Here is a 26,581-nt window from a genome sequence, read left to right as displayed (position 1 = left end):
ATTCACAACCTACAAGAAGAGGCCTGTTTAAATTTTCAACAGGAACATGGGCAAGAATCTGCCCAGAACTGAAATTTCAATGAGTTAAAATAGACCAACCCTGTCTCACAGAACATTTTTACAAGAGGGAGACAGGATTGCTCCTACCCAGCAGGCAGTCATCTCGTAATTCATCTACAATGTTTAAAACTGCCTCCTCTGCATCCCTTTTGAACCTACATTTCCCAAGTCTGAGTCACAACTGTACTACTTGGCTATACAATGGCATACAATGCTTTACAGTGGATTCTTTTCAATTTCAGGTGGTAAGGCCGATGCAGGAGAAAAAGGACAATAGTAATTTGAGGGGAAAAGGATATAACTGAAGTTAAAATTAATTTGCAAAAGCTATCAGATCCTAAACAAATAAAGACACATAAAGCATGATACAATCTAGGAAACAGTATTTAATTAAAAAAAACCCACAAGTACAAAATGCCGCTGGAAGTGATCATCAATTTACTACCGTTGTTTTTGCTACACAATTTTAAGAGTTTCAAGTCTTGTTTTGCAAGCACCATTTTAATTTCATCTTCTGTCTTCCACCAGTCTTAAAAAGACTGCTACAAGTTGAAGTATCAGCAAAAATGTTTTGCAGTTTTGTAAGTCTGTTTCACAAAATTCAGAATCAAGAGATACAACTTAACTATTTGCTAACATATTTTAGCTAAACTTTGTAATTGATTCAGTGGAATTAGCGTTTTGAAGTGAAATTTCTCCACAACAACAAAGTTTTCACACAGATTACATGTGATACGCACAGAGCCAACCCATTCTTATTTAAGGCTAAAAAGAGGAAAGCAGACTGTTCAGAATGCAGATTTCCTTTTGCACTGGCTCTTATAGCCCCAAATATAAAATATACCCTTAGGGAGCTGCAGAAAATGACACTTTGGAAGACTGGTCCCTTGGGCACTCAGCTTCAAGGTCAGAACACAAAATTTCTTCTGAAACAGCTACCATGCTGATATAATTGTTTTATGTAATAACACATACACAAAGTTATTAAATTATCAGGAAAAACTAACTGTACTCTGTTGAGATGAAGAATGAAAGTTTCTATTTTTCCATTTCCAACAGTACTCTAAACATGCTTTGTAATTGTATGCAAAAATATGAAATGGCTGTTTTCCAGAGTTTATGCAAAAGTGTAAAAATAGTTTAGGTTAGTTTATAACCTAAACTTTAAGAACTTGAGTTAAGAGGAAAGGTATGGTGACACTACTATATTACCATCACTGACATTCTAAATCTTGTTTGTACAATATGAAACCAAATGATTTACAAGAACTCTTTCTTTCCTCTGCCCCAAGTGAAATGTAGCACCAAATAGCTCCAATAAACAATCTGATCTTTCTCCAGTCTCCCCTTCCACATTTTTTGCGATACTCAGAGCACTACTTTCAAAGCTGCTTCAGCTACTCAGCTTTGCAGTTTTACACAGCCATACTATGTTTTACTTCTAACAACAGACATATATCTAACTTTGAGACACTTCGTTGTGCCACACACAGCAATGAACAGTTATTCAGGTTTAAAAGTGGTATTTCATACTAATATTGCATATAAAATGCAGGTAAAAAACATGAATTGAAAAACTATTTTAGGAAGGGAAATAAAATTCTTTGGTGAGCATAGAGACAATACATGGAATCTGTTTCTTTGCATTAAAATCTTGTCGAGTTGAGCAGGACTCATACTCTGCCACTCTGCGATTGACACGAGTTAAAATCTGCATGAGTTCAAGTTTCTTTGCATGTTCCTTCAGCATTTTACAAAGTGACTGAATAAACCATGAGCCTTCAGCTGAATTTCTCCAGGAGTAATAGCCTGTGGAAGAGAGCAATGTCCAAGTGATCAGAAGGAGCAGCCTTTGATATAGGACAGGTCAGCAATTAGGAAAACAATGCATTGTTTCTAATAGCAACCAATATTTTAAAATAAAAACTCTAAACCACCAACAACATTTAGATTTTATAACCTCCACAAATGCCAACTCATTTTTTTTTCTAATCCTGTCATCTTTTATAATCTAATAAAACCTTAAGTAGGAAGAAAATCAAAAGGCAGGAAAATTATCTTCTGCTGCAGCAATCTTTGTCATTAATCACTTACTACTTTTCATGGGGTACACAAATACAAAGAGGTGACAGTACAGATGGAAAATGGGTTTCAATGTTTCACAAATATGTACAAAATAAAAGACTGAACCTACTGTTAAGTGGAAATGTAAAGGACATATGAAGGGCTTTGCCACCAACAATTTTGCTTAAGGAAGCAATGCAAATACAGTTGATAGACAAATAATATGCTGGTATTTATCATCCACTTCTGCATATCTGATTGCTTTGTTCTCTCAGAATTATATCTTTACCTCTTGCTATAAATTGTTCACACAACTCCAATTAACTGAATTTCCAGCAGATGAACATTTGAGGGTTTGCTAGTGAGAAGGATATATTGAGGGTTTGGTAGGGGTTTTGTAGGAACTGAGAATGGCAACTACCTCAAAAAGAAATTAAGTCAAATTTTAAAAAGTGACTGAGGGAAGTAAATATGTATTTCCATGAAAGAGTGTATTGTCTGGCTGAGCAGGAGTTCATTTTCCTACAGCAGCCCTCACAGTGCTGTGCTCTGCATTGGGAGCTGGAAATGTGCTGGTAACCCCAGTGCTTTGGCTACTGCTGGGCAGCGCTGCCTCCCCAACATCCCCCCCACTGAGGGGCTGGGACTGGGCAAGATCCTGTGAGGAGACACAACCAGGACAGCTGACCCAAACTGACCAAAGGGACATTCCACACAAGTCACCCACTGACTGGGTCCAACTCCAAGCTGTAATTTATAGCATGAATATAGGCTGACATGGATACAGTCCTTACCTGGAGCTGTAGAATAGGCATACAGGAAGTCTGCCTCTACAGGTATTTTCTGACACATTGTTTCTTCTGATCCACTATCTGTTTCAATACCAGAATCTAATTCTGTCCCTCTACAAGCCTATTTGGTAGAAAGAAGAACGAAAAATAATATTAAAATAGAAAAATAAAGGCAGCGATCATTATAAAAACATTGATATGTTGTGTTTAAAAAATTGTAATATCATGATTAAAAAATGGCAAAAATAACAAGAATTTATGTGTCACATTTCCATTACACAGACTCAGAAGGAAAGTACTAACATTTATTTAAATCAGCTACACAGTTTGGGTAAGATAGATATTCATTCAAAAGTTTCTGAATTCTGCAGAATTCAGAAATTAATTAAATTATTACCTAAGACTCTTTTTAATACATAGAATTAATGCAATGTCAGCTGTTATAAATACAGCCTACCTAATGGGGAAAATTGTGCCATTTTAGACCTGAAGAGAATCTTACTCTGAAAGTAATTATATTCAAATCTATTTTAGAAAGGATAAACTTTTTTGCACTAATAATTAGTGGGAAAAGGTATTTTTTTTTTAAACTATCTGGCTGATTTGATGATCATTGTTCAGCTGTACATCACCTGAATGAAAAAGAGCTTGGGTTTTCCTGCTAAACTTCTGCACCTGTCACCTCTGAAAAGGCTTGTCAGTACTTTCAATTCAAGAGGCCCATCTGTACCATAGATCAATCCTTCGTCGCCATGGCTCAGCAACACGCAAACAAAACTGCTCCGCTTGCTGTGATCTTCTTCAGACACTTGAAAGAAAAAAGAGAATTAACTTCCTGTACTCTCTAAAAACTGGGAGCATTTGATCCTTCCTATGTCACAGAAGTCTTTAAGAACTAATTTGCATGTTTAGAAACCTCCAAAGAGTCTTCACTTCTGAACAGAAGAAGTCTGCCTACTTTACTTCAGGAGGTTGGGCACAGGAAACCTCAAATTAAGGGCCAACCCTACCCATTGCAAAACACAGTCACAGAGCTAGGCTAGGAATACTGTAAGGAGACAAAAAGGGTACTCCCACAGTGTCTCAAAGTCTGAATGATACACCTCATTCATGCAATAATGGTCAGTCTTCTGATTTGGGATTGGATTGATGGAATATCCTCAGTTTTGGGGAAGAATGGAGAAGTCCTACCTCTCTTTCCATCTGGGGATGCTTCAACTACTTGGATTACATGGGAACTAAATGCAGCATCACAGTTGTTGCTGCTCCTGCAGTACTAGCACTACACTTCTCTCTCTCACTTTTTACCTGTGGTGAGATCTAGAAGAATTTTTGAATCCTCTTGATTTTGTCCTTACAGTTATTTAAGCTTAATATAAAGTGTTTGTAGTTTTACACTTTTTTTTCCATCTTGTGGTACACAAAATTTATATTCTTCAATGTCTTTTGTTGTGTGACATTGTGGGAAATGTACTTGAGGATCAAGATTATTTTTTCAAATTTATGAAAAGATACAAACAAGATTAAAAAAGAAGGATCCAAAAGAAATTATGAGTGGTAACTCAAAAAAATGCAAGAATTTGTAGATGAAAAACGAAAACAGTCCCTAAATCTGAAGTCTTACTGTTTAGTGCTTAATAAAACACTAAATTTCTGTTCTGGATGAAATGAATAGTTTCAGCTTTACTCAAGTGATGTACACTCAGGCATTTCTACAATTTATGGACAAGCACTGCATTTAGAAGAGTCACATTTTCAGCTACTGTCAACAGACTAGCTGCAACAATACTAATGAATTAACCATGCCTGGAAACATTTTCTGGCATACACATTAACTGGCATTAAAGAATCTACATCTATGTTAGAAAACACTTTCATTAAAAAAAAACAAACAATACGAAACCCAACAAAAACCAAACACAAAAACCAAGACCAGGATTGCTGCAGGCTAACTGCTGCTGGGAATAGTCACTGGATGACTTTCACTGTTTAACAGTCTGGGAGGGCTAGTGAGCAAAAGTCCCAGTCACAGCAGAGAACCTTCCAACAGTTAACTAGAATGGCCTGTGTTCCAGGGTTACTGACACCTCCAGGCATCATTTAATGTACAGGTCTAGATGAAGCCAAGTCCAAATAAAGCAGGACTACTAACACAGCAGTATAAAGCTCTCACTTGAGAGAAGGGTGTTTTGTTTCACAAGTTAAACAAAATGTGAGTTGTTTATACATATACCATTTATCAGTCCATATACCTGCAGTTCTGGTCCCTCAATTTGAACCCCTCTTTGGGCCACACCACTAAGCATTAAGCACAGAACCCCTCTACCCAATCTAGCAGTTTTCTTTCCAACTCACAGAGCTTCAGTGATCCCAGGGTCAGAATATAAATCAGTCTGCTTATAAGTTTCAGCCTTTTTTCCATCCTTCTTTAGAAGATGAGAAAGGATATGGAGACAACAGTCATGGCACAAAAGATGGAGAGACAGCTAAGATGAATAAACATAGAAACTATGATGTACATGTCATCCTTAATAATAAATCACCAGAAGGTGTAAAATATCATCTAAAAGAACACAGAAAGAAGAGATGTGAGGGATAGAGATGTATTTGGAAACAGTGGATGACTTAATGCACACACTAAACATATAATAACTTACCATTTTTCAATAGTGTAAAAATGTCCCCACATGAAAGATCATTTTTGATCTTAATTTTATATCCCAACTTCGTAAAAACTTCTCTGACACTTGCAGCATCTGCATCTGTACCTGAACGGGGCAACATCCCTACACATAAAAGAAATGTGTTATTTTTTATATTATATAGATGGCATGATCTGCTTGAGACAAATTCTTTTATTGTTTATAGCTGTATCTGTCTGAAATACTCCATTATTGCAGATCCTCTCCAGCAGAGAAAACATTTCACTGTTACATGGGCACACCATCTCCCATCCTCTGTACCTGTATTGTAGATTTATCTGCATCTTATTTTTATCTACTTATCTATTTAAGGATATAAGAAGAATTTAATTTGCAAAATATAAATCACAACTACAGACTTGTACTGCTGATCAATTTTCCTCCTCATTACTGCTGTACCCTAATGTGTTCCCTCTATGCATATTTGGAAGAATAGACTGAAATTAATCACACTCATTAATTAATTTTAGAGTGCAATCAAAACTGGTCTGCACATTTCATTTTGAAGAATAACATACAGCACTAATTTATCTAAACTAAGGAAAAAGGTGAAAAACTTGTGAGTGGTACCAGTATGTCTGTGGAAGTTCTTATTGTTTATTACTACACATTCCCCCATTTCTGGATAATCCATTCTGTAACTGTAGTCTGGCAAAATTCCAGAGTCCATAGACTTGCTAGCAGGTAGGCTCTTTCTGTGTAGAAACCAGACAAAATTAAGTTGTTAATTTCTAATCTCTCTTTTCAAAATAATGACAATAATAGGCTGTTTTAGCAAGCCAAATGAAACTGGTAAGGTCGTATTTGTAGCAACCTTATGTGGAACTTGCAATACGCTTGAAATTAAAAGAATCAAGGAAGAACTGTGTTTAAAATTGTAATGCCTCCACACAGGAGAATATGAAAACTATGAAAACTTAGTTTAAGGATGCCAATTACTGTATCAACAAGAAATCAGTTGGGCTTTTTTACTATCATCTTTTGAAATCTATGTACCCGGAGGAAAGCTTAGCTCTGAGAAAGCTAATCTGTTCTGAATTCTAAACAAAAACTATTATCATTGAATTTTCACAAGAAAACATTCAAAACCTAAAAAGACGTGGCAGATGTGTGCTCCTTTTCTGCATAAGCAATAGTCACCAGCATGATGGTGAAGCTAGACTTTGGGGAGATAGCTAACACAATAGCTAAGAGCCCTAAGTCTTCCTCAATATCTAAGGGCTAGCTGAGCATGCACCATTCTGAAATACGGCTCATACACAAGGATGACTGCAAGTCACTTGTCTTACTCCACATACAGCAAGCTGCACACCATGATCTCCCCTTGAGCAGGGATGCCTCTCTTGGTTACTCCTGGAGGCTGAGAGATCCCTTCCCACAACAGCTTCTTGGTAAGTAATTGATAGCATGCTAAACTTTAAAATTTTAGCTAAGCGATAGAAAGAATTCATTGTTTACATAGAATCCTTTAGACACAAACTGCTGACCAGACTTAAATTGAAGACTTAAACCAAAAGAACTTCACTTACCCTTTAAAACCTGGAACAGATTTTGCATCTGCCAGATCATCCCCCAGTTGTGGTCCATCTCCCTTGTCTGTCATTATTGCTTTCAATTATCAGCTTGAAATGCAAGAAAATAGAAATATGACAGTTCACATAATAACTTTAGTCTAGGCTATTAGTACACAAAAAAAGAGCATTTCTGAGTAATCCCTACACGTATTTTAAAGAAGAACATGAAATATTTTTCTAAATTATTGCCTTCTCTGGGGAAAAAATGTATATCCCTGTGACCAAACCACTGAAAAAGCCTACAAAAAGGAAAATAAGAGACAAACAAATCGAAAACAATCTTTAAAATATTGCAATGTCCCCACATGCATTAGAAATTAAGAAACAAAAGAAAACAAGTTACTAGTTACGTGCAAAGACTAGATTAGATTAGAAACCAGGTCATAGTAGTTTGAGAAATGAGTCATTTCTCTGCATTCCATTTCAAATGAAACATCACTGCATCCAATTCCAACTGGTGTACATGAAGGCAATTGCAATCATAATAGAATAAAACCACAGAACAGAATAAAACAATGTAACTTTAAACATTTGATGTAATGAATCCTATGCTGTGGGCTTTTTACTTTTATGAGAACACAGGATAATAAATTACAATGGATACTAAATCAGAAATCAATTTAAAGGCATTAAATCTCCCCCACGGTTATCCTGTGCATACTCTTGGAACATACTACCAAAAGTTACCTTAAACTCAAGTTTCAGAAAACAATTATGCATCAAATTTAAACCACCAGATAGGACAAAGTAATAAATGCATAGAAGTGCCAAGACCTCAAGGAGGTCAAACAAGGCATTACAAGGCAAGAATTTTGCAAAAACTTACTTCAACAGATATATTTACGGTAAATAAGGTATAAGTAACCAGACTGAGTAGCAAGATTTGCTGGTCAGATATGATGAGGATTCTACTTAAGGCTTAAGTTCTTTGGGGCAAATTGTATGTGCCATCTTACATCATAATATTCTTATTGAGTCTCAACTTTGTACCTATACTCTTGTTAGTACAACATAAACACTCATTTTTGCGGCAACAATTACTGATGCATCAGAAGCACTAATTTAGTTATGTGAAACCTTCTTTCTTAACTCCTTTATAGGAAGACATTTACTTACATTTTTAGTGGCTTCAAAAGATCTTCAGTGTTACTCTGAATATTATTTTAGAGCACTGATGTAATTAAAACTTCTTCAACAAATTATTCCAGACTTGAAAACTGTATCATGTAATGCAGCGAATGGGAAATTTCCTGAAAATCAAATTACCAAAGTATTAAATAAGCTTGGTATTTTAGAAATAAAATGTTTAAAATTAACATTATGTTTTAGGAATTTACTTTAAAGACAGTATAATAGGGTACAAAGTACCAGAACTTGACTGCCTAGCACCTTGATCTGGATTTATTCATCCTAACCTCAAAGTCTAACTACTAAAAGCACCCTGTGGGAAGAGAAAGGCATGCAACTCCAAAGGGCACTGAAATACCTATGACCTGTGGCATGACAGTGATCCAACCCTATACCCTTGGCAGAGAACATTAGCACTGCCAGCAAAGGCTGTTCTACAGTAACAACTGGTGTGTGCATCTAGCTCTAGCTGAAGAGCAGAGCTCCCGATCCCGAGTAATTGGAAAGAATGGATTTCATTGACAAGGATGCTGTAAGTTCTCCTGCTCCAGCACTGCCCAGCTTCAGGAGTTTCTATGACTTTTTCAACCATCCCTACTGCAATCATCCCTGGCTTTGGTTCTCAGCTTTTCTGAGCTCTCAGCCTGAGCAAAATTTGTAGCAAAACATCCAAGCAGACCTATCCACTATTCTGATGCAATTCATACTGTTTCTTCTCCTGGAGAAGAACTGTGTGTAAGAGCACAACCCAGATCTTTCAGTGTGGCTGGGATTAATAAGAAAGACAGGGAAATTATTAACTTCCTTCATCTGCTCTTTGTCTGACAACAGTAATAAACAGCCACACCATATAAAATAGCACAGCATCAAGTGCCAACTCTATTCAACTCCAACAAAAGTTGAAGTTCTATTCAACTCTATTCAACTTATTCTTTCAACAAAACCAACTTCTGCTAAATCCCAGGTGTTTACCCCAGCTGTTTGGAAACGTGAAGTTCTGTAGTGCCAGTGCTGCAAGTACATGAAGGGTAGAGTGTAAACTAGTAAACATGTACCTACATAAGCTGTGGCCATCTCCTGTCTACCAACAGCTACCTGGAGAAAGACTCAGCCAAAGCATCGGGAAAGCAAACACCCTCTGGCCAGCAGATGAACCCCTGGAATCACGAGGGAGGGCAAGTGGCTCATTAGGCTGACCCGGGCTCACATCAGCTGTGCTCCAACCAAACTGCTGAATCAAGCAAACTGCAGACCCAGCTGGCTGCCAGCACAGAATGTGTCTTACAAAAATGTTAAGGCAGGATGCAAACACTAAGAGAGATCTTCAACATTTAAGTGACCTTAAAGTAAGACTTATCTCCTTTTGCAACTTTAAAATTTGAAGTTTTAAAACTGCTGTCCTTGATCCAGCACCAAAGAAACAATGAAATTGGAAGAAGTGGCTAGCAAAAACTACAATTACAACAAAGTATATTAGTTTCTTTCTGAAAAATGTAAAACACAACTTGTAATATCATATCATAAAAATATTTCTTACTAGGGCCTCTGCAAGCCTAGCTCACAGCCTACACTTTCAATTGTTTAATTGAAGTGTTGAAGCTTCCCGCACTCTACTTCATTACAATTGGAGCTTGTCTGAGAGACTTGACAGAAGCTGTAAGAATTGCCTAGAAAAACTGGCTATAACAGTTGAACTTCACATGGCATATCTTCAGGACAGAATCTGTAACTCACTTCTAATATCCATCAGTTCCTGAGCACCCTCAGGCACCAAGTCACCTGCACTTGTTTAAAGAACAAAAGACACCCACAAAGAGATACCTCCTTCGTTGCTAGGCACTCAAATGTGCATTTGAACCAGCAGGGTGTTTTGTGCTCTAAAGCAGAGGTCAGGAGGATGGTGATGATTCTAACAGGCTGCTAAGGATTGCCTCATCTTGCTTTAAGTAATGCAGTGATGCCATGCATTTCCCTCTGGAGGATGATCTCATCCTGGTGGGGGGAGGCGCAAGAAATCACAGCAGTGCTTTAAAAATTTATTACAAATTTGTATTCTGCTCTTTGATATTATTTTCTCTGACAGCTTAGGTAAAACGAGGTTTTGAGTGTAAGGAAATATAAAAAATAAGTTCTAGAAAAGAGAAACATCATTTCTATAATCTAGCAAAATATATTCTGTAGATTTTAGGAAGTTTATTTTATAATACTGTATCTGAAAAAATACAATTAAAAAATGAGAGAGACACCAAATATAAAGATGATCTTACAATGATCTTCACATATACTAAGTAGTAAGAAACAAAATGGCTCAAAAAAGTCTAAAGCTATGCTCTGCAAGCTACCAAAAAATAAACAATGTCTCTCTGTACCAGCAGTAAGAGCAAAAATATTTTTCCCCCAACATAAATGCAGTTGTTCCAATGCTTTTCTTTTGATGAGAAAATAATAAATAGAACAACTTTTTACTCCATTCCAGCCTGGATTTATTGATTCTACCTGGACCGAATGAAAGTAAATTCATATCATCATGTGTCACCTCTGCCATTACAATCACCAGGCTTCTTTTTAAAGCAATATTAAACTGAAATGAGAACCAACAAGTGAAATGAATGGTATAGTGATAAAAATAATACCAAAGCTTCTCAGACAGGAGAAAGCAAATAACTAAACTGCCTTTAGTCAGCTGGATCCTGAAATATGCAAACCACAGGAGACAACACATGTTCAGTATATATATGCTGCCACAAAGCAATGATTGTAGCACTACTAAAATACATATTCAAAACAGACATCAGGATTGTAAAACATCTCCTAAAAGATTAGAAAAGAGCAGTTTTCCACCTCACATGACTGCAAGAGAAAATGTTAAGCATTCAAAGAAGGTATTTTTTGTACACAAACATATACATGACATATGATACTAATGCAGACATGCAAATTAAAATATTTCCACTCCACAATGTATAATGCTAAACAATAATTATCTGACTAATAACATAAGAAAAATATAGAAGCTGAGTATATGAAAAACCGAAAAATATTTGAAATACACCATTACATTTTCTGTGCGACACTATCCCCCTACTAAATACTGCTACAACAGATGGGAGCAGGCCCATACTGAGACAGGTCTTCCCATTACTCCCGGGCTGGATGTAATTGCTGGAAAGCCCTGACACTGGGGCAGCATTCTGATCTCCCAAAAGCAAAGACTTCTAGGTACTACTCAGCATGAATCTGTAAAATCAGCTGAAATTACTCCGAGTGTAGAGGGGACCCTTGGGTTATTAATTCACTTGTACCTATTAATCACATCACCACCACTACAAGCAACAGCCGTATTAAGGGCAGGGTGTGTTGGTTGGAAAGCTACCACCTGACAAGCAGATACCTGAAGGAGAGAACAATGAGATACAGGGTAAAAGACTTCAGCTGGCCAGCCCTATCCTCCAGACCATCAGGGGTCAGACAGGACACAACACACCTCGGGCAGGGCCTTTTACAGGCTATCAAAAGCTAGTCACAGTGCCCGCCAGGACCCCAAGCATGCTTTTCGTCACTACAGACGAGGTTTGTATTTGGAACAGGTTTTGTATTTGGAATATGCAAATACAGACTCTGACCCCGTGTTTCCGGTTCGTTAATGGTCTACCGAGGGGTCACCAGAGAGCAGCTCAGAATTAAAGCGCTTTGTTTTTGTTTTTTTTTCTCTCTGTTTCGGCAGCTTCTCCACACAAGCAGGCTGAAAGGGAACAAACTAGCGAGTTTAAGCTTCAGGAAAGCTATTACCTGAGGCCCCGCGCTGTGTCCCCGGCAGGGGGAAGCGGCGGGCGCTGGGATGGCCCGGCGGGCGTTCTCTCCCGCCCGGCCCGCGGACAAGGCCGTGGGCTCAGCCGCCCCCACCACCGACCGACCGACCCCCGGGCCTGGGGGGCCGGGAGCGCCGCGGGCAGCCGGGGAAGCGGCTCTCTCCGCCGGGCCCGCACCGGGCGAAACGCAGCCCCCCTCCTGCTCCCCGCAGCCGATTTCCTCCGGGAGAGATGCGGCCACGCACACCCAGAGCGCCGTGGCCCGGTCCACCTCACCCCCTCCCCCCCGCTTTGTTCGGCCCCGCCGCCACCCACCGGCTTCGCCGCCTGCTCTCCTCGCTCCGACCCGCGTTCTCCCGAGCGTGGCTCAGCTGCGCGCCGCCCGGCGTCGAGACAGCCCCGCCGCCGGCCCCGCCCCGCGCAGGGCGGGCGGCCCGTCCCAATGGCGGCGGGGAGCGGGGCCTGGCCGTGAGCGGCCTGCACAGACAAGGCGGGCCCGGCCGTGCGGGCCGCTCCCGGCACGGAGGGAGACGTGAGAGGCCAGGCTGAGGAGGCACGGACTGGCTGCTCTGCTGTGCTGTGCTGTGCTGTGCCGTGCCGTGCCGGCGGAGCCCGCCGGGCCGGGCCGATGGCGGGCCACTTGAACCACCGCTCCCTGTGGGCTCTGAGCGCTGAGCCGGGTAGGGCTGTCCTTGCTGTTCTTGGGTGTGAATGGTGTAATCCAAACCTTGAAGTCTGCGCTGTTGCTCGAGTTCCTCTGCCTGCTGAAACAAATGTGCAATTCTGGTACACTTACGCTATGTTACAATATGAGGTGCGGCCTTATATTAAGTGCTGTGTGCAGTTTTGGGCACTACAAGGTAAGAAGGATATAAAGTTGTTACAGAGCGTCCATAGGAGAGCTATGAGGATGGCGAAGGGCTTTGAGGGGAAGCCCTTTGAGGAGCGGCTGAGGTCACTGTGCCCGTTCAGCCTGGAGGAGACCGAGGGGAGGCCTCCTTGTGGTCTCCAGCATCCTCATGAGGGAAAGTGCAGGGGCAGGCACTGATCTCTTCTCTGTGGTGACCAGTGACAGGACCCACAGGAGTGGCCTGAAGCTGTGCCAGAGGAGGTTGAGGCTGGATGTTAGGGAAAGGTTCTTCACTCTGAGGGTGGTTGGGCTCTGGAACAGGCTTCCAGGGAAGTGGTCACAGCACCAGCCTGACAGAGCTCAAGAAGTTTGGACAATGTTCTCAGGCACATAGTGTGGCTCTTGGAGATGGTCATGTGCAGGGCTGGGAGAGTCTTTGGGTTAGATGATCCTTCCAGCTCAGAATATTCTGTAATTCTGGTAGAATGGTGGTTGGTAAAGGAAATGGCCAGCTCGAGTAATCTGTGGGGTCAATTACTAAATGAGCAGCCCCCTCCTGACCTCAGTGAGCGAGATACCCATGGGTAAGCTTGCCACAGCAGGACCTTCCCTTGGGCAGGGTTTTCACCTACCGGCATGGTGACTGTCCCTGGCTGCCCACAGACCTGCTTTGCACAGCAGCGCTCTTGATGCTGCGGGCTGATTTTGGCTTCATCATCAACTTTCAGGTCAGTTAGTTTCATCGACCTTCAGTACATCGACCTTCAGTAGCAGAAGTCAGATACATTGGAAACTATGTATTCCAGCTTCTCATAACAGGTACTAACCTACTTTTTGAGGTCTTATCACCAGGTCTGATGTACTGAGTTTTGCACTTGCAGTCTTAATTTAAGGAGCAGATTGCATACTGGAACAGGTTGTCCAGAGGGATTGTGGAGTCTCCCCCACTGGAGATACTCAGGAACCAACTGGACACAATCCTGTGCCATGTGCTCTAGGATGACACTGCTTGAGCAGGGAGGTTGGACCAGGTGATACACTGTGGTCCCTTCCAACCTGAGCCATTCCATCATTCTGTAATTGTAGAGGCCACTTCCTCTATCAGGAAAGCAAGATGAAAACTTGTTGTCGTTGAGGGAAGGTGAGTAGTGTTTGTTAATATGCCACTTGTCAGCTCAGCATAAAGATGGCTAAGCTAATTTTCACTAACATTAAGGAATTTAATGTGTTCTTCTGAGGCTGAATCAGTAGCTGGGAGAAAATCTCATGGATTTATTTGTGTCAAGGACTGTGAATTCTGCCATGGAGCTGTGTTCCATGATACACACTGGCCAGGAAACAAGTGTAATGTTATTTTGAGTAACAGTTGATTTGCGTGTCTCAGCTTCAGTTGTCAGCAGGTGTGGGTAATGTGTTTTGTCATTATCATGAGGAGTAAACAGAGAAGTAGTCTTCCATACAATAGAGAAAATGAAATAGTTCTGTAAGTCATTGCTCAGGAGACATTTTTCCAAGCTCTCCATGCAGTCATCCTGCTGAATCAATAGCGCTGAAGTCCAAACATGTTGGTAACAAAATTTCTTTCAGTCAAGTCAAACAAAAGTAAGTACTGCCCTTACTTCTGGTGGGACATAAGAGAGGAAGATGAAGTGAGAGTTTCCCAAACTCAGAGGGCTGGTCTGTAAATGTTAATTGTATGTGTGTGCTCTAAATAGATGTGCTGTGTTATAGTTCACATAGGAATTGAAATTGCCTTGAAAAGACACGTTGGACTCCTGAGAGCCCAAGTGTTTGGGCTGCAAGAAGCATGGATAGGTTTCAGTTTAATCTGAAACCCAGATTCTCCCAGGTTCAGGTATCCTCCCAGCTGTGTTTCTGCAAAAATACAGCCTGATATAACTAGAATGTTTCAAATTAATAGTGAATTATGGGGCTTCTCCTTTGCTTTCCTTTTTTAATGGTCAGCTTGTGGAAAGTGCTGATGTAGGCATGTCTTTTGCACCCAGTTAATTTACAGCCAACAGCACCAAAATGAAACCGAAAGTTTTGTTAGCACTTCTGAGAAATACTGGTTGTTATCTATAATCTAACTTTTCATTCCCAGAGAAGGAACTATGATTATAAAAAGGGAGTGAAGAAAATGCACAGTTCAGAAGATGGACAAGGGGAATAGAGATAATATGTTTGATCCCTGTTAGAGAAAAAACATTCTGTTACTTAGACTTGACACAGGCACTGACTATCAAGACATTGGCAGGCTTAGAACAGTGGGCAGAAAGGTAAGTGTCCAGGAACTTCTGCTGTGGAAAACTTGGAGGGGGAATGAGAAGATCTAAAATTTGGGCTTTGGGGCCCCAGAAGAATATTTAAGTACTTAAATTTGCCTTGTGGATCCATCTTGTTAAAGGTTTGAATACTTTTCAGTACACTCAGTTTCATTTTTATCTTTCACTGCAACCCAGGGGCTGTTAGGAGAACTAAGTGGTTATGCTGAGCAGAACAAGATTTCCCTTCATGTTTGTTGCTTCTTGCCTCTCTTCCTCTGTTTCACAGTTTCCTGGCAGTGCTTTTTACTGATGTGCAGGTGTTCCACTTACAGTTAATTGTACATATGTGTGCTTAGGCTTCACTGCATTACTTTACAGCATTTGGATTGCTTTATGGAACTAGAAGCTTAAAGGTTTCAAGATAACAAGAGTTATTGCATGGTTCTATTTCTTGAAAAGAGATAAGATTGCTGTTTTAAGGTTGTGAAAAGTGCATGAGCTTTTAAAGCAGGTGAAAGTATCACTGATCAATAGCAAAGGTTGGCAGTGGAGAATGGAGCCCTCATTTTGGATTTCAGTTCTTTGAGATGCAGACCTTGGAGCTGAAGTCTCTGAAGTCTTAATTCCTCCTATGAACTCAAGTATTGTACTACGCATACAAATTAATTACCTCATTTGTCACCCCAACCATAAAGCAAAAATATTTTTTTACTCTTAGTATTTTTTCATTTTTAGTATTTTTTTACTCCTTACTAACATTACATGCCTAGTCAAGTCTGTATACTTTCCGAGAACCATAATGCCATTCTGTAGATAAAAATGAAAATTCCTAGGCCATCTTTCACTTCTTTTCACTTTCTTTATTCTGTTGTGTTTATCTTTGATAAAATGTGTTAATATGAAGCTCCTGTACTTCCAGAACATTGTAGAGACATTTAATATTAAAATGAGTATCGTAGTAAGGTTGGGTGTTGATTTGGAATGTTGGCTACTTCCAGTTAATTAGTAAATTACATTCAATAGAACCAGAATCAAAATCAGTGAGGCATACAGGATATACTCAGATTAAAATTGCCTTGCAAATGGATTGGTATTGATTGGACTATTTGCAATTGCTTTAGGAGAAATGAAGAGAAAATGGCAAGAAAGACTGAAGAAAGTGGAAGAACTAGCATCTCACTATGAAAGAAATCCTCTTCCTACAGTTTATAAACCAAGACTGTCCAAGCCCTCTATGCCATCTTCTGTTTGGAAAATATTTTCTCGACAGGCTGAAGCTTTTAGTTATGTAAAAACCTGCAAAGAGGTATACTATGTGTTAGGTGAATGTCTCTACTCTTTATATACTTTCAGGATTGAATATAATTTTAAGTTGCTGTTGGCAGTGAAGTCTTCATCAGTTTGCAAGATCTTTTCCTTCCCAGTCCTGAAAAAGCAAAGTTTTTATTTTATCTTTGTAGGTCATGTTGCACTGGAGGTATCTCTAAGAATAACTAGTTCTGTTCTAGCATACAAGTTGATATATGGTGTTAACTTCAAACAGTAAAAGTGAACATTGTAATGATAAATTTGTTCCTTCTCAAGATGAACAAGCTGTTAGGGTGGGCAGGAGAATGGGAAGGTAGTGAGAATTGAGTAGGAAGAAAGAGGAGGGAAAAAGAGGAATAAAGAGAGCTAAGAGACATAGACTAAATAAAAACAATACAGCTCTCCAGTGGCATCTGAGTAGCAAGTTCATATGATTAGAAGTGATTAGCCAAATAAATATTGTATGAAAGGTATCCTCTGTTTTCAGTTTAATACTTTTCAAATTGATTGCTATTTTTAAAGGAAGTATTGTGTTTTTCTCCATGCTGTTTCAGGTGTTTAAGTAATCCTGACAGCTTGTTTTCCAAAACGGGTTCTCACTGGCTTAGCAGTAGTTTTTTTTCTAGTTTCTTCTCAGATTTCCGTTTTTGGATCTAAACAACATAATAATGTCTGAAGAATATTTGCCCATAAAGCTTATACTGCCATCATGTCCATGAGACTGCTCCTTTCAGGATATTTTTCCTCCACCCTATAGATGCACTTGATACTGATCAGAAAAACCCAAGAGTTTACAGAGAAAACAATTTACATTACTGCACAACAAAGAAAAGCTTCAAAGTTTTACCCATGTAACTGAAATCAGAATGATTTAAAACTGAGCATGGAAAAGGATAAGTGATCTGTTTATTGTTCTCTAGTATTTATTAACCTTTAACTGATGCCAAGGAGGAACTTATGAAGATTTAAACTGGTTTTTTGAATGAAACTAACAAAAAAAAAATCAATCTATTTATTTTAAAAGGATGTTCATGTGTTTGCTTTGGAAAAAAACACGCAGAGTGGACAGAGGTTTTACCTTGTGACAACATATAAAGAGCTTTGGTTTTATTATACGTGAGTATTTGAGAAGGTACCCTGTATGTTACTAAAAGTTAGTGGTATACTGGATATCCCACCTATAATAGCTGCCACTGGATGGTATTCCCAGGAGCCATCTGCTGCTCTGAGTAGCACAGAGCTGCAATGGGTTACCTGAGCTTTCATCTTGGCAATGGGAAAAGTCTCCATGAGGATAAAACAATATATTCTACAGCAGGTTTCTACTTTCTTTTGAGTAGTAGGATGCCATTATTTCCTGTGAATTAAGTACTCTGTCTGTTGAAGTGAAATTTATGAACGATAGATTTGGTTTTGCTGTCAGCTTTCCCCAGGGGATCATACCAACACGTGACAAAAACATACTTCTCTGACCAGTCATACAGCAGTTTCAGTGGGCGTTCATACAGACGTCTGGAAACTGATTTATGGGTTTGCATTTGCATGATGTACTTCCAAGTACTGACAGTTTTATCATGTGCTGAACTTTTCCCCTTATTTCTTTCTTTTACAATAAAATATTTGGCTATGAAGTAAAAGAAATCTGAGGCAATTTCTGTACATAAAGCCTGATTTTTTTTCTCAAACTGACAATGAGATTATTTTTTTAATTTATTTAGAAAAAACTCGATATAACTCTTTCTTTGTGCTAAAGACATATGAAATATCACTTACATTTTTTTACTGTAGTTTTTATAGCTTTTAAATTCTCAACATTTCTGTATGTATTGTAAGCCTGGGGGGGGTTATGGAGAGGAGAATACTTTACAAAATTAAATTCTAGGCCAGACAAATAGTCTTTGTTGATATTTGATGCTGATGTTAGTTACAAACTTTTCAAAGCATTATAGGGGTACTACATTTTTTTAATATTGATTATGAAGGTGATTGATTGCAGAATAAAATATGTGGGATCCTTGTTTGCAACTATAATGTTTATCATGAGAGGTTGTGATTTGTTTTTGTCTTTCCTTAGCAAAGGTTGCAAAACAAGTCTTATGCATTGCTATGAAGTAATTCCTGCAAAAGATGCTTGCAAACTTTATTTTGATTTGGAGTTTTACAAACCAGCGAATCCTGATGCAGATGGCAAGAGTATGGTCAAGAAGTTAATTGAGGTAAACTAGAGCAAAGTCATGCTGTGGATGAATATGAATTTATTATTAATTGTATATGAAACCAAAAGTATTTACCACTTTATCTTGATTATGTTATAATAAAATTAAAAGAATTGCAGACCCAGTGATTATTTTTAATTAAAAAAATACTGTTTTAGTTAAAGCAAGGGTTTAGTCATAGTGAGACAAAAAATTTTACTGAGAGACAAAAGTAAAAAATGATGGCTGTTGGACTGTTCGAATTCACAGTAGGTTTACTGACATGGTTTATTTTTGAAGATGGTTCTATATGCTCTGGCACTTCAAAGCTGTAAAACTGAAGGAATGTTTAGGTACTCTTTGGAGTAGCATCAATAAAAGTTCCATACATATATTCCTCAGTTCATTCCTTTTGCCTAGTGGTGCAGTTGTATATCAAGGCTTAGATAAATCTCTCCAGAAAGTTTCTTTAGGTGACAATTCATTATAATTTAGTTAAATGATGATTTAGAGAGCATCATGTGACTGCATTTACCAATTTGGTACCTAAAATTAAATACCTTTGCTAATTATTGATTTTATTAAATAGTGCAGTTTCCATTTTATTGGGTTTTTTTAATTTTTTTTTGTAAACGAGCCCTCTGCAAGTTCAATATGGCATTCATATGTTTTTAGAAGAATATCTTCTGTTAATAAAATCTCATTGTGAGTGGATGTCTGTGAGACTTTTTTAACCTACATGTCTCTAGTTAGAAGTGAACAAAAGCAAAAGATGATTGAGGTAATTCCTTCATAAAGAACCTTCCATTGATACAGAATCTGGAGGACTTTATCCATTGTGGATCAACTCTGAAATGCAGAGATTCCTCAGGTTAAGAAGAGGATTTTGGATTTGCTGGGTGGGGGATCTGAGCTGCTAAAACCCAAAGTTTTCAGTTCTTTAGGTTCTGAGTCCCGGTCCTAAGCATGAGTAATCAGTAGCTTGGTTTATAAAGGGTTTATTTAGAGCTAATTTAGAGTGAAATATGTTTTCTGCTTAGTTACTGTTCATTGGGTCACACCAATGATTTAGCCAAATCATAACCAGTGAATTAGCTCCTTTACTTTGTGAGAGCCTCCATCTTCCACTCCCGGTGAGCTTGCATTACAAACATTGTCACTGTGGGTGTGAACTGCGGTGTGGTGGAAAAACAGCCTGCAGGGTAAACCCTCCTAACCAGACTTTGACCTGAGAACTGGAAGTCTTCTCAGCTTATCGCTGTTAGTTAAGTGACTTGCATATTTAAGGAAATAGAGTCTCTGTCAAACTTGGTTAAAACTTCATATTAATTATAAATTAATATAAAGGTTAATTTGAATTAAATTAATTGTATGCTCAAAATGAGGAAAAAAAAGAAAAGCTTGGGAAAAATGTAGAATCTGAATTTGTATTAGGTTTTATAGATACAACTACTAGAGTAAAACAATGTAATTAATGTTTATACTTTCAGCTTGTCAGCCAAAAATTAAAAGAACTTTATGATGTAAATTGTTCATCAAAAGATGTCTTGAACTTGGATTCCAGTACTGAAGAAAAATTTAGTCGGCACTTAATATTTCTACCCCAAAAGACTGTATTTAAGGATAATGCTCATGTTGGTAAGTGTGTTCTTTTCTTCTACACCTAGAAATAGAAGGTGAGGTTTTGACTTTATACAGTGCCATCTCCCATATGAGTATTATTTTAATGGAATCATATGTGGAAACAAATAAGTATTCTCAGCATACACATAATTACTCTCTATTTCATTTGGTCTCATTTTTTTCTCATCTCTGCTTTATTTTCCTGTAATTAGCATGTGTGTTTGCAAAAATGTAACTTTTTTTGTGCCTGTGTGTTTTATTTACAAAAATACTGACTTACATGAAACTGGCAAGTCTACAACACCTTGATTTTTCAGATTAATGTCAGTCTTAGCAATTAAAGCTGCTGTTTTTTGCTCTAAATACAGTTAATTTCTGCTCAGCACATTGTCAAAAGGGCAGGACAGAGATGATTTCAAGCCACTTGTGCATAAACATGGTTAAGAGAAAGCTGAAAGCAATTTTAATTGTTTATGTAAATTGGGATTTCCCAGGTATGGCAACTCCAACACAGACAATTGCCAGTTTCGGGTTGTCTTGACTCATTTGTGTGCCCCAGTAGTCCTGTAATCAATTATGAGGGTGATGATGATTTTGATGCTTGATATGCTGAGTCATTCTGCTGATATGTAGCATGGGAGGAACTGTATTTCATATTCATTCATGTTCCCCATGGAAGCTTCATCCAACAAGTGCAGAATCATCCTTGCCAGTATTCCTTTCACTTCATAGTTTTTTTTTCCACTTATGTGTTTATTCTATTTTCTTGCTTTCTCCCTGGAACTGATATGGCGATGGTTTTTATTTGTCTGTCTTTGATTACCATCTAGCATAGCCTGGAGATACAATGGGAGTTGAATTACAATACTGTGAGTTTGAAAAGTCATACAAAATATTTCTGTGAAAGTAATTTGTTGAGTAAGCTTTGGTCAAGCTCTTACATCAGTAAATACACCATGAAGCTGCAAGTAAACATTTCAGTCATTCTGAAAGTGAAATTAGGGAAAGCAGTTGTGACAGGGACAATCACAACCTCTTCAGAATCCTTAATTTGACCTTGTTAATATTTAGTTTGTTTTTTTTTTTTTCTTTAAAGACATTTAGTGCAAATTCTTGCAAGGCATTGGTTTCTCTGTCATTGGCCAGAAACATTTTATACAGTGGGTTCTTCAAAAGTTCCAGAAGGGCTAAAAAGACCCTGAACTTCAACCTCTTCCATCTTGGCTGTTTTGAAAAATGTTTGCACAGAAACTCTCTTAAGTTCTTTCTTGACTCATAGATGATGTTACCTGCTTCTGCCTTTTTTGTTGTTTTTAAGGTAACTTTGTGAGAACCATTTTGCAGCCTGCCATAAGATTAATGGAGAGTAGAGCTGCTGTGATTCCAGCAGAGGAAGCAGGGCATGTTTATCAGTGTTCTGCAGGAACTGGATTAGATGGCTGTCTTACAAACCTCACAGCTGTTGAAGATAATTCTAAAGACTGGCCAGCCGCTGCTCATGAAACAAAGGATATGGAAATGCCACACCAGGGAGAAAATTTGGATTTTTCCTTCCTAATAGTAAACAATAAAGAAGGCAACCAGCAGCTTTTTGTGGATCTAGGTAAATATAAGTGTTTTAAAACCTTTTTGGGATTCAACAAAGGTTAAGAATGAAACGTTCCTTAATCTTTGATTACAGAGAGTGAGAACAGTGAGGTTCTTACTGTTGTCCCTATGGTCAGACTTTAAAAACATGTTGAAACTGTGATTGTAAGTGCTGTACTTTAAAGGAACCTTAGATTCATGCTCTATAGAACTTCTATTATTACATTTAATTATTTTGTTCTGAAGTTTAAATTCCTTTTCTTCCTAATTCTTTCCACACAAGACTAGTATTTTTCTCCCTTAAGGGCTTAGTGCTCCCATTTGCATTAAAAGAGGATGGCATATATTGCATTTTTGTTATTTCAGTTGAATTAGAAGCTTCTTAATAAAGGAACAAGTCTTACAGGCATGGCTTTCTGTATTCTTCTACAAGTATGAATTGAGCCTTCTTTCCCTGTTTGTAATGGCAGCTTTTAGCTTTCAGTGATGGAGTAACAGAAATTTTGGGTTGGGTACTTCATGGCCCAGCTTGGGCATAGCCTGTTCATGGTATTAAAATGTTGCAAATCTCCAGGAACACCCATCATCAAACAAGAGTATGAGAGTTCTACCCTTCTTTAACTTCATATCTGCTTTTTTTGCTTTTTGTCTTATCTCAGGGAAATGAAAATAGCTTAGCACACTTTTGCACAGCAATGTGCTACACATATCAGGACTTTACCTTGGGCTTTTTCCTCAGACCCTTCTGAAGAACTCCCATTACTTCAAATTTTTCTCATGGAAGTCAGGTTCACTTTTATTATGGGCCTCTTCAGTATATCTGATCTATAGAAAAGTAATCCCAAAGTACAGTATTTCTACAGTAGGCTTTGTTACTGAGTCAGAGGGTTACTTTCACCTACTGTTCAAAATTCTTTCAAGCATATTTGTGAATGGAATTCAAATAAAAACAGTTTGTTTCCTATCTCACTTTTTAATTTGATGATTTTTTCCCAAAATTAACCATCCTCAGTATTTATGATAACATAAACACATTACCTCAAAATTTGAAAGCTAAAGTCAAAGTTGTTGACATAATGAATTATATCTTGAGGCTGCAGTGACAGAAAGCTTTGTGATGCTCTTCTTGTACTCTTCTTGTGTATGAGCTCTGTAAGTGCTTTTCTCTTCATGAAAATCAAATGCTTGAAAATCAAATGCAACCTGCAAATAAAACTCTCCTTCTCAATGAATTATTAGATTTTGCAATGTTAAGATACCTGATCATTGTTTTTGAGATTGGAATTAATTTTTCCTGATATATGCCTCAGAAAAGGCATTTGTGAAGCATTCCACAGAAAACAGAAAGTTAGATTAAGTTCTTTCTGGTTAAAATAATCGTGCAGCTCACACAATTTTTGGGCTCAGTTGTATTTCACAAAGTTATTATGAAAGAACCCATTTCTTGTATTGAAGGGGAACAGTTATAATGTCAGAATGATTAAAATGCCTACATAGAGGTGTTGAGCATTTGTCTTAATTATTCTGTAACGTAAAAGTGTGCATGTGTGCATGATCTTGCTTTGTTGCATTTTTTCTATGGGATGTTAGTCAGCCAGTAACAGTTTTTGTCCATTCATTAGACTTTTAGCTGGGCCCAAGGAAAATTGTTTAATTTGCAAGTGATCAGCGTCTTAAATCCTAGCCACACTGCTGTGTTAAGACATATCTGTTTTTCTGTAGGAGTTTATACAAAGAATAGAAATTTCCGGATGTATAAGTCATCAAAAGCAGGAAAAAATGTGATTCTGAAGATAGCAGAGGATAATAAGTTTATCCCCAAGTGTGAAAAGGATGTTTCCTTGGAAGAAGCATATTTTCTTTCCTCTTTAATCTGCAACATTGGGTAATGATTTAATTCCAGTCAAATGTATGGTATTTTAATGATAATTCTCCTGTAGCAGTTACAAATAACTAATATGAATAAGTAAGTATTCAAATAACATTGTTACAGTGTAATTTAGGAGTTCCTAGTAGAATTTCTTGGTTTTGAAGAAAAAAATTTCTTGTGAGTCTTGTTCATTCGTTAAACCTGCCTTCAAATGTGATACAGCTTCTAAATTGTGCCTCATTTCACTATCCACGCTCAAAATGCCAAAACATAAACATTATTAAGCTTGGTCAGATTCTGTGTAGTTCTGGAAGCAAAACATACATATTTTTAGTCAGTTAAATAGGAGAAGTCTGAATATTTTTTAAAGTAGCATAAGAAATACAAAAGGTATCTGTTCATGTTTCCTTGCATACCGATTTCCTATTTGGTACAGACCCCTCTGTAGGTTGGGTACTCGTACAGACAATAATCAAGTTTTCTATATCTAATCTAAACCTTTGATATGTCATTCCTAATCTTAAGAAGATCCTAAGCATTGCTGTAGCAGAAAGATTAAAATAGTATTAATATTTTTATTGAAAACATGTATTTGTTCTGACTTCAGGTTTTATATCATGAACTGTTCATTATCCTGAACTGATGCCAATGAACCACAGAGTGTATTCAGCTCATAGTCATCAGCTGAATCCACCATAAATATGGATGAGAAATTCTGCTGTGTTGAATTTAGACTTCTGTGATCATCTGGCTTGCAGTTAGCAATATGGCAAGGGAAAGCAGTTCATTGTAGAGAGAAAAAAGATAAACCTTTTGAAGGGTATATTTGCATAAATACTACATCTAGAGCACATCTTGCTGTGGGAGTGTGGACCAGCAGTTGTTAAATGGGTGCGTCCTGGGACTTTGGCAAGGAACCAAATGTTGCTCTTGGGGAAGAGGAACCCCTGTGCTGTGGTGGGAGTCAGGGGAGCTGCCAGGGCCAGAAGAGAAAGTGCTCCAGGGACAGGGAAAGGTGCACAGCAAATCATAGGCTGGTCAAGGTTGGCAGGGACCTCTGGAGGTCTCCTGGCCCACCCTTGGGCCCAGAGCTGTGGGATGTACAGTGAGTTGTATTGTACTGTTACGCTGTAAGAATCATACTCTCTTTGTATTCTCTCCTTTCTTTAGAACAAGTGGTGACATAAAAGTTCTGTCATCTGGCTTTTCAGAGGAGGAGAGAAAAATATCTGCTTTTTTAAACAGTAAAACTAACAGAAGCAGCAGAGGTACCTCAAGCCTTTTCTACTGCATAGAAAGAAAATACTCTTAACTTAGATGTTTTGTGACTTGTACACCTGATAACTTGTAGGAGGGCCCTTCTTCAGCTCTTTCTGCAGGGGGCAGAGTACATCTCTGCAGCACCTGAATGCCACTGACCCCCCCCTTCCTGTACCCACAGCTGTCCTGCTTTGTCCCAGCTCCCTCTGCACCTTGGGGGTGGCACTTTAAAGATCTACAAGAAAGTTAACAGTGGCTTTCTCCCAGATTCTGTCTAAGGGTGTGATGTGATTCATGTACATTTTCTGCCTATGGTCTATATAGTGTGTACAATGGCATATTACAGTGGCAAACCCTCTAACAATGTGTGTTTGTGGCCTTTGGTTTAACAGATCTCATGGAAGGTTACCAGGGTTCGCCATACCCAGAAATCGATAATTTTGTTCGTTCTTTGGTTAATAAAGATGGGCTACAAGGAGGTAAAGAGACAACCTTACTATTTACAAATGCATCTTCTACAGCGCTATTTCTAAAGAATTTAAAGAACTATTCTTTTTTTCCCCAGGGATACGACAATGGAGTTACTTCTCTCTCAAAGAACTACTTATTTACGATATTTCTGGTTACCGTTGGTGTGAAAATATCGGAAGAGCTCACAAAAGTAACAATATAATGTATGTTCTTTAACTTTCAGTTGAAAACAGCTTCATTTATTTTCCTGTTCAGCTGTTATTCTCTAGAAATTCTAAAAAAACTCTTACGAATAGAGTCAACAACTGTTACAATCTCTGCTGTCTTGATCTGTGGGGATACAATGTTTTAATTACAAAAAAGAACCCCAAAAAACAAAGAAACTATTTATCCCTACTCTCCAAGTTGTGATAACTGGACTTTTATTTCTAATAATTTTATGAAGTAATCTTTGTGGGATTTAAAATATGCACCTGAAGATGCTAATGTGAAAGTCAGAGTATGTTAAAGCTATTAAACTGTACTATGTTTTGGTACTTCCCAGTTAGAAAGCTGAAAAATAAGAAAGCAAGCAGCCTGCTTTTGAATTAATTTATAATGCATCTTAAATTACTTTCTTATGTTATTAAAATTACTCTTGTCATTTTAATAATTGAGAATTGCCATTTTAGAATGGTAATTCCTGATACATGAATCAAGATGTATTTTGCCAGTGATTCTACAACAACTACAACTCATACTTTGTATAGTTTTAGCAAAATAGATGATGGAAAGTCAGTTTTTTAGATTATATTAGAATTACGGTGTATAATTAGCATAAATATTTTAACTTAAAAATGATTTTATGTAACATTTAAAATCACTGAAACATAAGGAATGTATTTCTGAGAAACAAGGATGTTCAAAAAACCCCACAGCTGGATGAACTTGCTGTTTCTCAAGTGGGTTGCTTGAAGTCTGGTGTTTCTAAAGCACAGTTGAAAAAGGTGGGTGGCCTAATCATTTGACAGAGTGACTTTATG

At 38.2% G+C, this 26,581-nt stretch overlaps 2 protein-coding genes across 10 annotated transcripts in view; one reads left to right on the top strand and one right to left on the bottom strand.

The window, feature by feature from the left end:
• Nucleotides 1-426: 426 nt before the first annotated feature.
• On the bottom strand, nt 427-12,806 carry CASP3 (caspase 3). Of its 4 annotated transcripts, none has more exons than XM_086889100.1 (9): nt 12,444-12,785; nt 9,375-9,476; nt 8,308-8,441; nt 7,147-7,239; nt 6,188-6,312; nt 5,573-5,701; nt 3,548-3,723; nt 2,919-3,036; nt 427-1,869 (listed from the first exon to the last, which is right to left on the bottom strand). In XM_086889100.1, the coding sequence occupies exons 4-9, from the start codon at nt 7,218-7,220 to the stop codon at nt 1,643-1,645; spliced, it is 849 nt and encodes a 282-aa protein (XP_086745226.1). In that variant the 5' UTR covers nt 7,221-7,239; nt 8,308-8,441; nt 9,375-9,476; nt 12,444-12,785; the 3' UTR covers nt 427-1,642. The 4 variants fall into 4 exon arrangements, with proteins under 4 accessions (XP_086745226.1, XP_086745227.1, XP_086745225.1 ...); XM_086889101.1 differs by having other exon boundaries at nt 12,109-12,457; XM_086889099.1 differs by lacking the exon at nt 9,375-9,476 and having other exon boundaries at nt 12,444-12,806.
• PRIMPOL (primase and DNA directed polymerase) overlaps nt 11,687-26,581 on the top strand; it is a 17,117-nt gene continuing 2,222 nt past the window's right edge. Inside the window, exons 1-11 of one of the 6 annotated variants that reach the window (XM_086889086.1) lie at nt 12,547-12,808; nt 13,707-13,797; nt 16,367-16,551; nt 17,578-17,669; nt 18,628-18,769; nt 20,239-20,386; nt 21,690-21,974; nt 23,681-23,843; nt 24,999-25,096; nt 25,481-25,567; nt 25,654-25,762. In XM_086889086.1, the coding sequence (XP_086745212.1) occupies nt 16,372-16,551; nt 17,578-17,669; nt 18,628-18,769; nt 20,239-20,386; nt 21,690-21,974; nt 23,681-23,843; nt 24,999-25,096; nt 25,481-25,567; nt 25,654-25,762 (1,304 nt within the window). In that variant the 5' untranslated portion in view covers nt 12,547-12,808; nt 13,707-13,797; nt 16,367-16,371. Of the gene's footprint in view, nt 11,890-12,518; nt 12,989-13,706; nt 13,798-16,366; nt 16,552-17,577; nt 17,670-18,627; nt 18,770-20,238; nt 20,387-21,689; nt 21,975-23,680; nt 23,844-24,998; nt 25,097-25,480; nt 25,568-25,653; nt 25,763-26,581 lie in introns of those variants that run through there. The other 5 variants (XM_086889087.1, XM_086889085.1, XM_086889088.1 and 2 more) reach the window with 5 other exon arrangements.

The sequence above is a fragment of the Cyanistes caeruleus genome, chromosome 5 (genome assembly GCF_971803275.1).
Source record: "Cyanistes caeruleus chromosome 5, bCyaCae1.hap1.1, whole genome shotgun sequence".
In the NCBI taxonomy this organism is placed as follows: domain Eukaryota; kingdom Metazoa; phylum Chordata; class Aves; order Passeriformes; family Paridae; genus Cyanistes; species Cyanistes caeruleus.
This window is presented reverse-complemented; position numbering and strand designations above follow the sequence as displayed.

Coding starts and splice junctions, on each gene's coding strand:
- CASP3 (XM_086889099.1), bottom strand. CDS start 7,220: ATGACAGACAAGGGAGATGGACCACAACTGGGGGATGATCTGGCAGAT. Junction 3,724..5,572: donor TTTTACACTATTGAAAAATG/GTAAGTTATTAT, acceptor TTTTCTTTCAAG/TGTCTGAAGAAGATCACAGC. Junction 1,870..2,918: donor TGCCTATTCTACAGCTCCAG/GTAAGGACTGTA, acceptor TCTCTTCCACAG/GCTATTACTCCTGGAGAAAT.